General features: G+C 38.8%; 1 protein-coding gene and 1 long non-coding RNA gene across 3 annotated transcripts; one reads left to right on the forward strand and one right to left on the reverse strand.

Moving 5' to 3' along the window:
* Positions 1-5,636: 5,636 nt before the first annotated feature.
* Positions 5,637-9,744, reverse strand: LOC122761498. Its single transcript, XR_006358561.1, has 3 exons — positions 9,652-9,744; positions 7,172-7,310; positions 5,637-5,763 (listed from the first exon to the last, which is right to left on the reverse strand). It is a non-coding gene; the product is annotated as an uncharacterized LOC122761498 (long non-coding RNA).
* On the forward strand, positions 8,840-16,202 carry LOC122761351 (tripartite motif-containing protein 55-like). 2 transcript variants are annotated; one of them, XM_044016605.1, is made up of 8 exons: positions 8,840-9,103; positions 9,637-9,806; positions 10,140-10,320; positions 11,450-11,545; positions 12,894-13,127; positions 13,215-13,237; positions 13,614-13,738; positions 15,439-16,202. In XM_044016605.1, exons 1-8 carry the CDS (start codon positions 8,975-8,977, stop codon positions 15,645-15,647), a joined length of 1,167 nt encoding a protein of 388 aa, XP_043872540.1. In that variant the 5' UTR covers positions 8,840-8,974; the 3' UTR covers positions 15,648-16,202. The 2 variants fall into 2 exon arrangements, with proteins under 2 accessions (XP_043872540.1, XP_043872601.1); XM_044016666.1 differs by having other exon boundaries at positions 10,143-10,320.
* The last annotated feature ends 1,367 nt before the right edge of the window (positions 16,203-17,569 follow it).

Genomic DNA, 17,569 nt, shown 5'->3' on the forward strand with positions numbered 1-17,569 from the left:
TTTAGAGAGTCCAATTAACCTCTGCATGTTTTTGGACTATTGGAGGAAACCAGAGAACCTGGAGAAAACCCATGCAGGGAGAACATGTAAACCACATCATATTATTAAGTGGCTAAATAGAGTTTTAACTTTTGTTTCTGCTGGTGGCATGTTTATCAGTGACAGTGTGAGGTTCCCAGTCTGGTTCACAGAAATGGCACAAACATGACACTTGACTTTTCTGTGCCATATCCATGTGCTGGTGGACAATAGATGTGCCATGGCAACAGTCAGGCCGTGCGCCAGTGGAGGCATAACCCCACTCCCTGGCCATTCCCATGGGCCTGAATGTAGCGCCCCACAATCACACCCCTCACTAAGAAGTCCAGCATCTTTTCCAGGCAACTACGGCAACACTGCAAAACACAAGGACAACAGTGGTAGAGGTGGAAAGAGAGGTGCGACTGCAAACTCAACCAGTTGAAAACGTGATTTGACTTGAGTTTTATTTAAGGTGACATGTTTGGAACAACCGCAAAAGCAACAATTACTAAGGTAAACGTAGATTTCTGGCTTCCAAAAGTGGTCGGAGGATCAGAAAGGTTATTACACGTTAAATAAAATTACACATTGTGATTCACATTTTCATATTTGTTGAGTTTGTACTGTATTTAAACACAGCATAAGACTTCTCAGTTACGGCTAAAAAACTATAATTATTCTAATTATTTCTGATCAATATTGAGATTATGATTGTTTATTGGTAACTGGGAAAAAAATGATGTCTAATATCTTCCTAAATTAGAAATAGTTATAGCTTTCTCATAAATCAAGGACAAAGTCATTCTGTAACTTTCTGTTATGAAAGCTGAATTCATAATATCAGTACTTGAAGATTCAATGACTACGTCTAATTAATTACTTTCCACTATGATGGCGAAACAACACATTCACTCCTCAATGTGGTCGACTGATGTGTCACGTCTTGGGTGGTACTGTACTTGCCAGTTTGCAAACCTGTTGTTGCCAGACAACTCTGAAAGTGCTCAATCTGGCGGTACGATAACGTCAATAGTACGTCACACGTGTGTGCTAAGGACGGCACTTTTTTTTTTATATAATACTCAACCCCACTAAGTAAACACATGGTAGAAGGCTTTGTGAGGCATTTTTCTCTCAACTAATTTCTTCCTCAGCCTCTTTTTCCACATTCACACACAGACACACATATGCAAATGACATTTGTATTATGACAGGTGTGTTTACCTACTTGCGTATCAGCCATGGGAGCTACATACCTGCTGATTCCCCTTGGGGTCACAGGCATTGTATCTGCCCGGGGCCCTCAATGCTCCACTCCCCCTGACTGGGGTGTTCCTGATTGCTCTCAGGAGATTGTAATCTACCGTGGTGGTGCCCCTAATTAATTTACCTGTTACCTTCTAATGACACAGAGCATCCCTGGAATTATCATCTACACTCACTGGCAACATTAAATTAAATAGACATTCTGGATATATATAAAAAAATCTGTTTCTTTAACAGTTTCAGGCATCATACAATTTTAAAAATATAAACTAAAGATCCATCCATTCATCCATCTTCTATGCCAATCTCAGCTGATTTAGGGCGAAATAAACTTAAGATATTAGATGAAATACAAATAAACATGAAACAGAAGAATAATATATATATGTAAAACATATGTTTAAAGAAAAAAAAAGCAAATTCATGCATGTAGACATGGTGAAAAAAATTAAACTGAGCATTAGGAAGAAAGATAATTTAAGTGAATTTGAATGTGGCAAAGAGAAAATACCAAGTGAGCAGCAGTTCTCTGGGGGAAAATGCTTTGTTGATGCCTGAGGTCAGAGGAAAATGGCTAGACTGGTTTGAAATCATGAAAAAGGCAACAGCAACTTAGGTTAAGGTAAGCATTGGAACACAGTGGAAATCTGAAGAAAAATTAAGGAAAATTCAGCTCAATCTTCACTAACAATATTCATAATTCCCCACTGTAGAGCTGAAACTAACAATTATTTTTATAATTGATTAATCTGTCAATTATTTTCTCGATTCATTGATTAATCGTTTGGTCATAAAATGTTGATCGGTGTTTGTCAAACCTGGAAATGATGATGTTCTCAAATGTCTTGTTTTGTCCACAAACCAAAATGATTAACTTTTAATGATTTCTTTGTTATCCAGAGCAAAGGAATGAAGAAAATACTCACATTTAAGAAGCTTAACAATCAGAAATCTTGTTTTAATCATGAAAAAAGCTTTGAACCGATTAATCGCTTATCAAAATAGTTGTTGATTAATTTAGTAAGCGATTGATAACCGATTAATCGTTTCAGGTCTACCCCACTGTGAAATATTAATAAAAAAAAAAAGAGTCAACTTTCAAGCTATTTTACTGAGGAAATTTAGAGAAAGTTAAAGTCAAAGTCAGCTAAATCTGTAATTCCCTATTTTGTATCTTCTATGAACAAGGGTAGTTAAATCAGAATGAACTGAACACTTGCTAAAGTTTGCTATATGTTCACACAAATGTGTCGGTGTGTGTGTAGAGCCATCTTGTGGTGAAAAAGGGGACTGAATGAATGATCTTCTTTCGGCTTCTCTCTTTACTGTAGGGGTCACCACAGCCATTGTCTGCCTACACCTTGCCCTATCTGTGATTTGTCCTTTTCTGTTGTTTCCCAATCCTGGTCCTTGAGGAGGCCTGTCCTGCATGTTTTAGATGTTTCCTTGCTCCAACACACCGGATTCAAGTCAGCTCATCTTCAACTCTACAAACGCCTGATATCGATCTAAAACCTGCAGGACAGGCGTCCCCAAGGACCAGGATTGGGAAACACTGCGTTACACCAACTGCCCCCTATGTCCTCTTTCACAACATCACCATAAGTCATCTCTGTGGTCTTCCTGTTTTCCCCCTGACCGGCAGCACCATCTTACAATCACTGTCCCTCCTCCACATGTGACCAAACCATCTCAAAGCTTTTACAACGAGAATGATGAGAATTAAAAATAAAATGAGGATAACTGCTGTACACTGTATGTCAAATTTGCTTTGGTTGTTAGCACGGTTTGTGTTCAGAGGATATTTCTTGTGCTTTGAAACAGATATTAGGCTCATAATAGGCTTTTATTATCCAACACAGTGACGAGTGCGCTCTTTAATGTTTCAAAGCTGGCACATTTTTTTGTGTGTTCACACTTAGAGTTGGATGAAAGTTTTCTGTCTTTGGATATGTGCAATGAGGGAAAAAAAAAAGAAGTGTGAGAAGTATTCCGAGTGCTGGACAGCACCGAGGTGTGATAGTTTAAATTGTTTTGTACGTGTTACTGAAGTGAAGAATCTCGTTCCCGTCCACAATATTCAAACTTGCTGAAAGGAACATGAATCATAATCTAAATTCAACAGCACGGCACCCAAGTACAATATAAGTGTTATCATGTTTAAGTGCAAGAATGCATCTACTTGACATTATAGCCTGGCCTTTTTCTACCACTAGATAGCACCATTTTACCATGTTAAAGGCCAGTGGGCTTTACAAGCACATTTCATCAGTATTGGCAAACCAGCAGTAAAATTTAGATTGGTAATCAACTGGCTGATAACTTCAAAAGGAATCAGGCGAATAGGAATATTCAAGATTGTGGTCGTGGCAACAAAAATGTACCTTTTCTTCTAGACATAAAGATCCAGATTTAAGTGTTGTGCAACAGAATGTACATGATTTATGTCAAATATAATCCGTAATATTTGCAAAACAAATCATAGAAACTGTGGGAAGTAGTTTGTTTAATCTAAAGCTGAAACAATTACTTTATTAATTGATTATTAATCGATTACTAAAGTAATTGTCAACTATTTAAATAATCGGTTTGAAGCTTTTTTCACGATTAAAACAAGATTTCTGATTGTTTTAGCTTCTTAAATGTGAATAAAACAAGACATTTGAGAACATCATCATTTCCAGGTTTGACAAACACTGATCAACATTTTTCAACATTCTCTGACATTTTACGGACCAAGCGATTACTCGATTAATCGTTAAAAAAATAATTGACATATTAATTGATTATGAAAATAATCGTTAGTTGCAGCTGTAATGTAATCATACTTTTCTCTGTGTGAAAGAAAACTAGCTGATGACTTTACGTTCCACTTCTGAGTCTCTATCTCTGTGTCGTCTCTGCTACGCAGTTAATACACTTTTTTTTAAAAGGACAGTTTGGAGATTAAGCTACACATGCACCTCTGTCTACAGAGAATAGATGACAAAAGATTCATAACTGTAACCTGCTGAGTCTTAATATCTAAACACACAGCTGCTGGACTTTGAAATCACACTTCAACGATTCAAATGAAAGTGCTGAACATGAGAAACTATGAACTGCACTTGTCAGTGGTGCAGTGAGTGTAATGATAAAGCCAGAGCGCAGGGAGCACTTGGATACTGAGCACATCTCTGTTTCCCATGCTGCAGCGGTGCCTATTAAAAACGTACTGACGTCTCTTTTACGTCACTGAATGGGAGAGGATGTTACATAAAATCCCATGTGAACATCCGGCTGTTTGATTTCATCCTCTAATCATTATGATGAGGTGACTACATATGAAATATAGTTTGACATTGATAGAAGTGTGAGGTTTACATTTTATCAGACAGTGTCACTGTCAATTAAATCAACTTAGCGGAAAAAAAAACATCATGATAGATTATAGTAAAAATGGTAAGGATTAGTACGACGTTAAATGGGGGGAATGTTTCATTGATTTTACTCATTATACGGTACTAAATGACCTCAATTGTAAAAATTGCTTTTCTATTGTAATTGCATCCCTTTGTTGTTGTGAATGTGATGTTGGCACAAGAGAAAGGGAACATGTGGACATGATACTGACATTCATGAACAGCCTTATTTATTTATTTGTTTCTGTTTCGTGTAAGAGGCGCTCACAAGTGCAGTTTTAACTTAACTAAAATTTATTTATAGAGCACATTTTAGAACAACCGAGGTTAACCAAAATGCTGTGCAGATTGACGTCAAATAACAAAATAAAAATCAGTAAAAATAGAAAGCATAAAAACAGAGCATGGTAAAAAAAAATTCATAAGAAGCAAAACAAACACACAAAAACAAGGGGAATCCAACTCAACCTGTGTTAAATGCCATGGAGTAAAGGTAAGTTTTTAAAGACCATTTAAAATGCTCAACAGTCTGGGCGCCTCTAATGTGGCAGGGCAGGGCGTCCCAGAGGCAAGGATCTGCCACTGCAAAGGCTCTGTCACCTCTGGTTTTTAACTTGTGTTAAAAGCATTATCGAAGGTCACACCGAGGTGTGGTCTTCTAGAGGGGCCTAGAAGACCAAAGAGACAGTAAGGGGTATTGTGTCCAAAAATAATGATTTCCGTCTTGTCATGATTTAGATTTAGAAAGTTCCTGTTCATCTAAGATTTGACATCTCTTAGACAATCGAGCAGAGCCTGAACAGAATCATTCAATTTGATTTAAAAGGCAGGCAGATCTGTTCATCATCTGCAAAGCAGTGAAAGGCGATTTTGTGTTTCTTAAAAATGGACCCCAGTGGTAGTATATATAATAAAAAGAGTATATGGCCCAAAATGGATTATACATTTATACATCATCAATCATAAATGAGACATGTGTCTCTGTCTACCTGTGTATCGATGAATCTAAGCTTTCCACTTGATGGCCTGGGAATCATGTCATGTCATGATATTCTGAAGCTTGAAGTCTGAAAACCTAACAAGAAGGAAAAACATTTATGAAATCCTCTGTTTTGCACATTGTCATAAAAATAAGCTTTAAAATTTCCCTTATACCATTAAATGGACTGTTATCATCACAGAATATGATATGTGAGAAAAAGATGAGCCTTTCACATTGTCAGACATTAATCTACTGTCAGATTTGTTTTCACTGTTCAAATTAAAAAAATAAGTTTGAATTTCCTCCTTTTAAAATATCGAAAATACCTCTTTTTAAGTATGATAATTGCTTTAATTTCCACAATTATTAATTTTTTTCATCCACAATACAAGTTAACTTTATAACTATGAATAGACGTTATTCTATCCAAGGGTTTCTCACCATATCCTAACTGATGCCATGTGATCTTTTTACGATGAATGTTATAAAGTCCATAATTTCTCATATGTCCTGCAGACAACATTATCTGAAAATGCCTCCCATGACCTTTTCAATCATAAGGAGTGACAGGTTACCATCTGTATGAATACAATATGACTTAACTGAAATATTCATACAGGGGGAGCAGATGGCAACCTTTGCTATGCTGGTCCCATATACACTTTTATCTATCTTACAGGCCTGTAGACCTTTGCATGTGCATGCATATGGGACATCATATGGTGAGTGTATTTTGTGGCTTTGGTATTACCAGCAGATCCTTTTACTATTACACTAACATCCTGTGTCACCACTGTGGAAAAGGAGAGGAACACAAGGGTCACACCAAGCTCTTTAAAAATGGCAGATCCTCTCCTCAAAAGCAGCTCTGTGAGGCATCCACTTTGACTTTAAAAAGAAATCTCTTCACTGCTCTTAATTTGTCAGGCTGCAATTTTATGAGTCAGACAGTAATGGCCCCAAAAATTACAAATTGGTTTCAATCAAAAGACATAAATAAGAATATCTTCTTAATTGATCTCATTTGAATTCACTTTTAGGAGCCATTTAAATGTTGAGCAGTTGGCAAGCCTTTGCCTGATGCAAATGAATATGTAATCACACTTGTTCAGCTTTTTTAAAAAAAAAAACCTAATTTAAACCAAATTAAGAGGTTTTACCCACAGTATCACAGAGTGACATGAAAACATAATTTTAAATATATTACAGGAAAAGGGTATAAATGCATGTGCCAATACTACTCTGACAAAAAGCAATAAGTCTGCTATTTTGCATTATGCAAATTAAAACATGTTCGTCTATTTTATCTTTTCAAAGATGCTACCAAGATTAATTGATTTCTGTCAGATGCTAACAAAATAGTCATGTAACGTTCATGAACCTACAAAATAATAATAATCACATTTTGTATTTCTATACATTTCTATGCATTTCAAAACGGGCTGTTACAAAGAGGAACAACAGCCACAGCTACTGTGTATTGATGGGAAATTATGAATACCTTTTGTTCTACGTATGGGGTCATTTGTTGTCAGTGGCCTTGAACATGCCTGCTGCTTGTGTTGTTCTTTAAAGAAGACGAACACGCACTCGTGTGAAGGCTGTGGAAGATTAGTCACTTATAGATAAGGAGGCAGTCTCTGTGGAAAAAAGTTTTAGATGAATAAGAATGCAAATCCACAGCAATAGTTGATACCACATACCGTAGGTTATGTTCTTAGGAAGACATTCAGTCTCAAAAATGTTTAAAACTCAATTATAACAATTATAACACTTACAAAACAAAAGCACTTTTGTGCATTGCTGCAGCATTCAGCGCAGCAGCTAATTACTGTTTACAAATCATCCACTAATTGTGCGCAGAACATACTTATAAGCCATTTCACAGTCAAAACCACTGATGTCTGTTTTCATCACAAGCTGTATGGAAGTCAGACACTAAACAATCACCTCTAAACTCCCCTTATGAACAGAGTGCTTGTAGGTTAGATCATTCATTTGACTTAATACTGTATATCAACACCACAGAGCATGCAGTATGCTTACTGATGAGAGCTCCATTGTAATTAAGTTGAAATCCAACCTTTTCGAGTGAAATATATTGTATTCTTCTCACCCAATCAACAAATATTAAACAGCTGGGACAGTTGTGGTAAATAATCATCAAGATGTTTCTGAATCTCGACATAACAAGACACTATTTCTATTATCTATAATGTCAAAATCTCAAAATCCATATATTGGGCACTGTGTTTCAACTTCCAAACAATTGCAAAAAAGCTTTAACCTTTATTTGACTAGGACATCACATTGAGATTAAAACCTCTTGTACAAATGGCCAAATGAGAAAACATTACTTACTTTTAGTGTCTACTGAAATCTTCTTTCCTCATTTCCCCTGAATTTCTTGTTATTACCCTATTCATTATTTGTTGGTTAATGGCACAACAGATACAGGAAAATGCAGGAGCTATTTTGGCAAAACCGCTGACTTCTTCGAGCTGGGTTAGAACCAGTGACCTAAGGATATATACAGACCTATAGTCCGCCACTATACCAACCAAGGGGATGGCGACTTCAAAGGTCAATACTTCCTCATTTATAAGTTACAGAACTAAGTTAACACACATAAAATTATGTACAGACACTACAACTGAAAGTTATCGTCGGTTAGGACAGCAACCTACATAGCTAAATTAGCTATTGCTTACATGTTATCTTTCCTACAAATACAGTTTTTCACCAGGAATTTTAAGTGTTTCCAAAACCTTTTTATATGGGGACCCTTTTTTTTTCTTAAAGATGACAAACCATCAACCATAATTATGACAAGAGCAAATTCCTGTAACACCTTATAAATAGAAGGAATTACATAAAAGTTGAGAAACAGAAAGGATTAATAGGGTTAAAGTAATTGATGGAGTGATACTTCTATGTCTTTTTTTCCTTTGTATTATTGCTAAAAATAAATAAAAAATCAAATATATTAATAACAAGCTGAGTGTAACAAATGACAATCAGATAACTTGTTTACGTTTTTTTCCACTGATGTAGGTTTTAACTGGCACAAGTATTCAGGCTGGAAGTCAGCTGTTCAGTGCTGCCCTGCTCGGTTTCAAATATGGGCAGGGTAAAAATGGCAACCTTTTGACGTGACAGCAATAGCTGCTAAAAACAGAACTGACACCAGTGAGATAGGAGCCCACACCCGCCAGGACAGGACAAGAGGAGCAGGCAGGCCTACTCCTCTTAGCTGCCTCAAAGGCGTTGTAATTTGTTTTCCTTCGGTTTGCTCCCTGACAAAATGAACAGCATGGAGAACTTGGAGAAACAGCTCATTTGTCCTATATGTCTGGAGATGTTTACCAAACCTGTGGTCATCCTACCCTGCCAGCATAACCTCTGCAGAAAATGTGCTAATGACGTTTTCCAGGTAAGCAGCTGAATTTAGCACCACTGATCTGCTTTTATCAGTAAAGTGAACAGGTTGTAATATATTTACATCTCCAACTGTCTATTCAAACCATGGATTATTTTATACAAGATTAACATGTGTTTGACCTCACATGAATATAGTAGTTTCAGTCAGAAAATAAAGTATGTATCATGATATAACCTTCTTTATTAATTACATAAGAAAAGACCAGTTTCTCGGCCTAAGTCTGTGCTTTTAAAGACGTTTGAGATCACAATTTCATCAACTTTGACTCTGGAGCAAAGATCAATATTTCATTAGCTGACATTAAGGCTATGTATACAACCGTGATTAGAACAAAGTGATTTAATTGTCATTTAAACACTTCTCGACCAATATGAACATTTGTATTATTGGGTTACACTTTTGTAATGTTATTAACATTTGGTAAAACTGCTAAATGAAACCCTTTAATACATTTCTCTCAGTCCAGATCCTGAAGTGTGATCGTACTAAATTCAGGCAATTCAGTTGAATGTGTGTGCTCACAGGCTTCAAACCCTTACCTTCCAACCCGAAGTGGCTCACTGACGTCCGGTGGCCGCTTCAGATGTCCCTCCTGCAGACACGAGGTGGTCCTGGACAGACACGGCGTTTACGGCCTACAGAGGAACCTGCTCGTGGAGAACATTATCGATATGTTCAAGCAGGAGACGAGCAGGTGAGAGCAGATCAGATTGATACATTTTTAGTTTTGAGTGAAAGGAAACAGTCATCACATGTGCATGTGTGAGTCATAGAGCTGGAGTGGATGACGGGAGGTTTAGAGTTCTAGTCAGCTCTCACAGAAAACTGAAGCTATAGCTAAAAGTGACATGAGATCCTCAACACTCACGGTGATCAAACTTTATTGTGTAACACCTACGCCCATCCCTGTATACTGCACAGTGAAGTGGTGATCTATTGATTACAGTGCTGATGGTCATCAATAAACTACTGACATGTGTACCCAAGCAGACAAAAAAGAAGTATCTCTGTCGTCCTTACACCTCAGCAGCAGCAAGCCTACGCCAGAGAGAAAGGACGAAACGCCCATGTGTGAGGTCCACGAGGAGGAGAAGATCAATATTTACTGCGTGACCCACGGCATGCCCACATGCTCCATGTGCAAGGTGTTTGGAGCACACAAAGACTGCGAGGTGTCACCTATTAGCAGCATTTACCAGACAAAGAAGGTGAGGCCCGGAAAGAGTCGATCACAGAGTAAAGACAGATACATGGAAGGACGGATTGACAGTCGAAGCATGTTTGCCCTTTTTCTGTCCAATCCGTGTAAATCCCAGAGATGGTTGTGCATGAAAAATCCCAGTCGATCAGCAGCGTCTGAAATATTCTCACATCAACAACCATGTCATGTTCAAAGTCACTTAAATCACCTTTCTGATGCTTAGTTTGAACTTCAGCAGATCGCTTTGTCCATGTCGACACGCCTAAATGCACATTTTTGATATTTGCGTTAAAAAGAAGTTGAACAGGTGTGCCTAATAAAGTGGCAGCTGAGTGTAGATTGGCAATTCCATTGCCCATGAGCTGGTGATGACGCTATTTATTGATATTTATGGACAATGTTGTAAATGTTATACTGTGGCAAATGTTAAATATGAAGAGCTTCCTGTGCATATATACAGTATATACACAGAACATCAGTAGAAAGATGCTCAGGGCCACATACAATGATGCAGTGAGGTTGCTGCTTTTTGTGCCCACTGATGTTGCTTCATCTGAGGCCCTTCTATTGTAGGGAATAGAAGAGCTGCTTTCAATGCTCATCCACACTCATCCAAAATGCTGGTGAGATCATGTGATATATTATATTCAGAGGTGGGAAAAAAAGAGCACTGAAATATTCTATATTCTATCACATTTTCACTTCACGTTATGCCATAAAGTAAAAGGACTGGTCTAAAAAAAATGTACTCATGTTCAAGTTAAGTTATTAAACTTACTTAGTTACTTTAATAACAAGGTTAAGGTTCTTTCTTGTGTCGTGCAAAAAGGACAAGGGGACACAAATCTCACATGAATTGTTTTTAATTGATTTGTTTAATATTTAATAATGATTTAATTGCTTTTAAAAATGACTTGTGCTAATAAGTACAACTACACAAAACACCTACTCAACTACAGCAACATGAGTAAATGTAATTCATTAGTTTCCACCTCTGGGTATATTATACCTATATTTATTGTACCTGTTACCTCAACCCTCTTGTGATTCTCCAATTAACTTTGAATTTAACTGAGGATGGATTGATCCTCGTTGCTTGTTCTAATGTCTCTCTGTTTCATGTCCTTGCACCCCAGACAGAGCTGAGTGACGGGATCGCCATGATGGTCGGTAACAACGACAGGATGCAGGGCATCATTAGTCAGCTGGAGGAGACCTGCCGTGCCATAGAGGTCAGTGTCCGACAGCGTCTGGCCGGGCCGCTCTCTCACTCACACAGCAGGCCTTGCTCAGCACACTCCCACTAATGCACCTGCATTCACCTGCGCTGACATACCAGCAAACACGACCGTGTCCTTGTCACCGCCACACTTTTATCCGCCCGTGAGAGTGAGATAGTGAGGTGGAGAGAGAGAAAGAGAGAGAGGGTAAAATGTTATGTCTGTTACGTCTGTCTTTACTTTCCTCTGTCCTACATGCACTTAGCCGTGCACTCCATTTTGTCTCTTGTCCACTGACATTAAAAACAAGTGGTGTAATTGATGGGAGGGAGGAGAGACAGCTCTCCTATGGTTCCTGTGCAACAGTTGGATGAGAGAGGTAGCCCTCGGCGGCGCCACCACTCAGGACGCTGCTGGGTTCTCCCTGCACATATGGCACAAGACTGAGTTCACAAATGGTTATTTTCAGTATTTTCACTACTGTGAATACAAGGCAGCAACAACAATCTTTGGCTTATAATTGTTGTGAGCTGGAGCTGCATTTACATACATATATCAGCCCAAATACTGTAATAATCAGTACGTTATTGTCCCAATTAGTCGATTAATCGTTTGTTCCATAAAACGTAAAAGAAAACGTTAAAAAATGTTGATCAGTGTTTTGTCAAACCTGGAAATGAATGTCTTGTTTTGTCCACAAACCAAAACGATTCAGTTTTTAATGATTTCTTTGTTATGTGGAGCAAAGAAACAAAGAAAATATTCACATTTAAGAAGCTGAAACAATCAGAAATCGTGTTTTAATCATGAAAAAAACGATTAATCGGTTATCAAAATAGTTGACGATTCATTCAGTGATCCATTAATAATCGCTTAATCAAGTAATTTTCAGCTCCATGTCAGTCAGTCTGACATTTATCTTAACTGCTGCTTAGCTGGGACTAAATATTATTCAATTTTTTGGACATTGAGACCGAGACTCAAACAAATGTTATTTTAAGTGTGTTGTACTGTTCAAATTTCAAATTTAGCACACAAAATCTGGAGTTCATGTACAACAACATTTTTTTTTTCTTCATTTTAAATTGTTAATACACCATTTTAACATGCAATAAATTGTAAATAACTGCCAGATATTGAAAGTTATTCTGGAAAAATGGGCAAAAACACTTTACTCACAGGATCATTTTCTGGCCCTTTTCTGGTTAAAATAAGCAAAGTGCAGACCAGACGTACATTTTAAGTCTTAGGTGTTAAAGGGTTAAAGAAAACTGGCAATTGTTAGTTTTACCTGTTTCTGTTTATCAAGCTAGTAGAAATATTTCTTCTTCTTTCCCCTCATACACTCACATATTCACAGGAAAACAGTCGGAGGCAGAAGACCCTGGTCTGTGAGAAGTTTGACCAGCTGTACTCCATCCTGGAGGAGAAGAAAAGGGAGATGAGTCAAAAGGTGACGGCGGAACAGGAGGAGAAGGTGAACTACATCCAGGGGCTGACCAGGAAGTACGGAGACCACCTGGACGAGAGTTGTAAGATCGTGGAGCTGGGCATACAGACCATGGAGGAGCCAGAGGTGGCCTTATTCCTGCAGGTCAGAGTTCACAATCCTAGCATCTAAGGCCACATGAACTTATTTAAATGTGTGGATGTTAGTCTTTACTGCTCTTGTCTCTTTCAGAACACAAAGCCTCTCCTCAAAAAGTGAGTCCATGCTTCTATGAATCAGCTACACTGACAACGGAGGGAGGGAGGGAGGGAGAGAGGGAGGGAGGGGTATTAGTTTGGGTGTGTTCTTGTCTTGTGCCCTTTTTTTCTGTTTTCCTCACATTCCAGTGACTCATTTTGCCAAATTAACATCTGCACCTACACGTGTAAGCGTCGGCCTAATATAGCTCACGATCACACCTGCTGTCTGGGAGCTGTCGAAAGTAACGTGGTGCGAAACGCAGTGAATCCCTATCTTTAGTAGTGGCGTCCTGAAATAACTGTTCACAGACTGACTGACTGACTGACAGATTCGTAGATGTGTCACATCGACTAAACGGAGTTTTGTCCCTGTAAAAAAAACACTGCTCAGGATCTCAGAGGCATCCAGTACGGCACACTTGGATAAAGTTGAGCGTGGCTATGAGAACATGGATCACTACAGCGTGGACTTCAAGAGAGAAGGCAAGGCCCTGCGCACCATCGACTTCATAAAAGGTGAGAGGGCAGAGGTCACCGTAGCCACATTTTTACTAATGAACCCACAAATCCTTCCTTTTAAAAAACAAACATTGCATTGATTTATTTTCTCCTCAACATCTCGGGGAAAACAATTTCCAGTGAATTAGCATCAGTTAAAATGAGTGTCTCCCTCCTTTTTACCCCCACAGTGTAAACATCAGACAAAGTCGTGACAGTTGCTGATGATACAGATCAACAAATTTGATTGACGTAAAATTACAATTTCCACACACTTAGCATCAGGAGATAGCAGCCTTTGTTCAGCAAACTGTGACCAAATAACACAATTGGAGGCCGACGCTGTGGAGATTAAAGGTCTCCGAGCGAAAAAGGAGAAAGAATTACAAGTATTTAGTTGTGGTTTGTTTTGTTTTTTTACTGACAGGCTCACGTGGAATGACCGTGTCAACTCTTTGATGTAGAAACATAGTTTGAACTTATTTTATTTTTTTTTTACGAGGACTTTTAACTTTTAGGGGGAATTTTCTGGTGTCACGAGGATGGTTTTTTAAGTCGGGTAAATTCGAATCTTCAGCCAACTTTAATAGCCATAATTTATGATAAGACACAAACTAGGCCCCTTTCATTTGGACCAGATACACGAACTCAAGTCTTACTAACTATGGTCGTTTTCACACCTAATAGTCCACGAGACTCGGTACGAATGGGGACTCGACGAACCCGAGCTGCATCGAATCCTATCGTTTTACGCAAACATATGACACAGTCATTCATTTGTAGCATTCTGGAGTCTCACCATTAGATGGCACTATTTAGGATACACTGGATTTTTACAGTGAACATTCTTGGTTTGTGTTTGTGTCAACATTAGCGTGTTAATCACAAATAATCAGGGTGGCGAACATAATGAGTTTTCTTAAATTTAGAGTGTTTTAATTGCGCGTAGCCTCTCACACATGAGTGTGTCCGCTCCTGTTGGTCGGTGTTACGCTTTTAAAAACAGCTGATCATTGCTCTTTGTGTAGCATACGCAGCTGTCTGCAGGACAGTGTCATCACAATGGAGAGACCCCACAACCTTAAACCACATGTAAACAAGAGAAGGCAACTAAACTGCAACTTCTGCAAAGTGCCAGTGCTGTTGGGTTAACCTTTCTGTAGGAGACGTTGTGTTACTTTAGCCTTATAGTATACTTTTGTTCTACAAATAAAATAAATAAATCCAAAAAAAATGTATTATAAAGTTTTATGAACGTTATTTGCTGGAGTTGAAACTGAAATTAGTCAAGATTAAGGAAAAAAAAACCTTCAACAGTCTCAGTTTGTATATTTTGTAGGGATGAGACGATACCACTATTTTGTGTCCGATACCCATATCAGTCATTTCAGACCATTTATGAGTCATTTCAAGGACATGATTCTCCAGCTTTCTAATAAATATTGTTCTCCCCCCAAAAAAGAAATAAACAGCCCAAACATGACTCAGCTGAAAATGCTTTTGCTGATTTTTGATTTACATTTCAACAGCTCGTCTGTGCATAGTGAAGCATGCAATATATATATATTTATATATGGGCCGATACCGATACTGACCGATACCGATTCCTGTCTCCTAATATTCATCATGTCATTGCTCTGACCTTTTATGTTGTATTATGGTGAGGAATAACTTTAATCACCACACTAAACTTGACACATATACTTTGACTTTTATAGATGATGAGGACGATGATGACGAAGATGAGGACGGAGAAGCAGACGTTGAGGATGGAGAGGAGCCGCACACTGTTTCTGGAGGCAGTGCCGTCACTAGCGCGTCCGTCCAACCTCCTCCTGCTCCCGCCCAGCAGATAAGCTCCTCCCCAAACACAGCAAAGAGCCCCGCCTCCACCCAACCCCTGACAACACCTAAACCTGGAGTTTGATAACTGTCGCTCCTATGTGTTGGTTTCAGTTCCAGTTGTGATACTTTTCCTCTCAGATGTTGGGAACAGTGAGCCGGATCTGCACATCCGTGCCAGAGGGAAAGTCGTAGCAAGTTGCTGACGTAGATGTAAATGAAGAGGCATCTCCTTTATCTCATATCGTGTTCGCTTGCGTCATTTCATACCGACTTGGTGTCATCTTCTTTTTTTTCATTTTGGACAAACTAAATTACCATCAGGCCATAAGAGAGTATTAGTTATTTCCAGGACTTAAAGGTGATCATACTTTTTTTTTTATGTCACTGACCTTTCCCATGCAGCTCACAGCTTAAACTACATCATTAGACAACACGGCATGACAAGCCTCCCGGTCGTATAGTTTATGGCTGATATAACCTCATGATTATGGAAGCTTGAGTAAAAAAAAACTTTCATTACCGTGACATTTACGGTATTTCATACACACAACGGCCTCAATTATTTGTCAATGTTACGGGCAGAACAGTTACATTTGCATTTTGTTACCGTGTATTATATACATATAAATATATATTATGTGTCATTAAAAGTAAAAGTGTACAAACGACAAAGTATTTCTCAAGTCTCAGTCTTTTGCGGTGTTGTGTGTGTGTCCGTTTTAGCAAGGAAATAGATTCTGAAAATGTAAATATTACAAGAGTCATGTCATTTCGAGTCGAGTCTGAAGTCATGAGAGTCAAGCAAGTCTCGACTCCTCAAAGAGGAGCCTGGTTGCTGGTGACGCCTGAACATTTCCGGTTTCAAAAACAAACAAACAAGATGATGCCGGTCAAATCGCAAATCCAGAGGCTTCAGAAGGACAGTTTGTTTTGCAACCATTTCCTGATACACATTTCTGTGTACGATTATTGCCCACTTGCTCCCTCTTGCATCAGATCATGTGACACTGACCATTTCAGCTTGTGTAAAATCCACGTTAACTCCTGTTTTATAAATAAACCGACACTTCGCGACAATGGCTCCCCCAACTTACTTCATCTCTTTTATAAGCGACACATTGTGTGTTCATCAGCTCATCCAAACAGTAGAAATAGATTTTGTGTAACACCCCGTGTCTGTCACTTTTCCTTTTATCCCCTGTCTTCACACTCCTTTTCATTTAGGTCTATCAAAAGAAATCCCTGGAAGAAAAGGGAATTAGAGCCCTTTTTATAGCGGGTTCAGGCAGTTAAAGAGTGTGGCCACTCCTGCCCACACTCCTACTGTACACAAGAGGCTGCAGTGGACCTCAGACCTCGTCTATGTGCCGCCCCGGTGATGGTCTCACCTTTCTGTGCCACGGAGTCCCATCTAATTACTGTACACTGTCTTCCTTCCCGAGTTGGATCCTTTACAAATGTGCTCAATACGCCACTAAGCCCCCAGTTGCTAAGTGGGCCAAACACAAAAGAGGATGACTCACATCCACACAGCTCTTGCTTAGTTTGCCCTGACACTGCGGGGTCAAGGATCATCACAGCGAGCACATACACACCAACACACGCCAACACACGCTTGTCTTTCACACTCATTGGGTGCCAGTGGAGCATCTTTGTGGTTTGCCTCTCGCCAGTGTGATGAGAACGGCCTCTTGAGGATTAAAGGGTTTATGAGAAAGGTGTTTATGTGCTTCACCTGCATGACTGTGGGTGTGCTTTTTGTTCTCATGTTGGAGGCAGAGGAGGAAGAGGAGGACATACTTTTAACGGATCAATGCCACAGTCAGTAACACCATGTATGATTGTTATATTCAGTCAAAATATAAAATAAAGACTCTCTCTATCATTATCTGTGAAGGCGCGTCTTAACCAAATGTTGAAAATGTATTTAACCAGATTATCAATTGGTGATTGGATTTTATTATTAACTCATTTGTAAGAATGTCCAAAGAGAGGTGTAAGCAG

The sequence above is a fragment of the Solea senegalensis genome, linkage group LG1 (assembly GCF_019176455.1).
Source record: "Solea senegalensis isolate Sse05_10M linkage group LG1, IFAPA_SoseM_1, whole genome shotgun sequence".
Taxonomy (NCBI): domain Eukaryota; kingdom Metazoa; phylum Chordata; class Actinopteri; order Pleuronectiformes; family Soleidae; genus Solea; species Solea senegalensis.

Bases quoted from the DNA above. Each gene is read 5' to 3' on its own strand.
- LOC122761351 (XM_044016605.1), top strand. From the start codon at position 8,975: ATGAACAGCATGGAGAACTTGGAGAAACAGCTCATTTGTCCTATATGT. The intron at 13,238-13,613 runs GTGAGTCCATGC...AACACTGCTCAG, and splicing joins ACAAAGCCTCTCCTCAAAAA to GATCTCAGAGGCATCCAGTA. The intron at 13,739-15,438 runs GTGAGAGGGCAG...TGACTTTTATAG, and splicing joins CACCATCGACTTCATAAAAG to ATGATGAGGACGATGATGAC.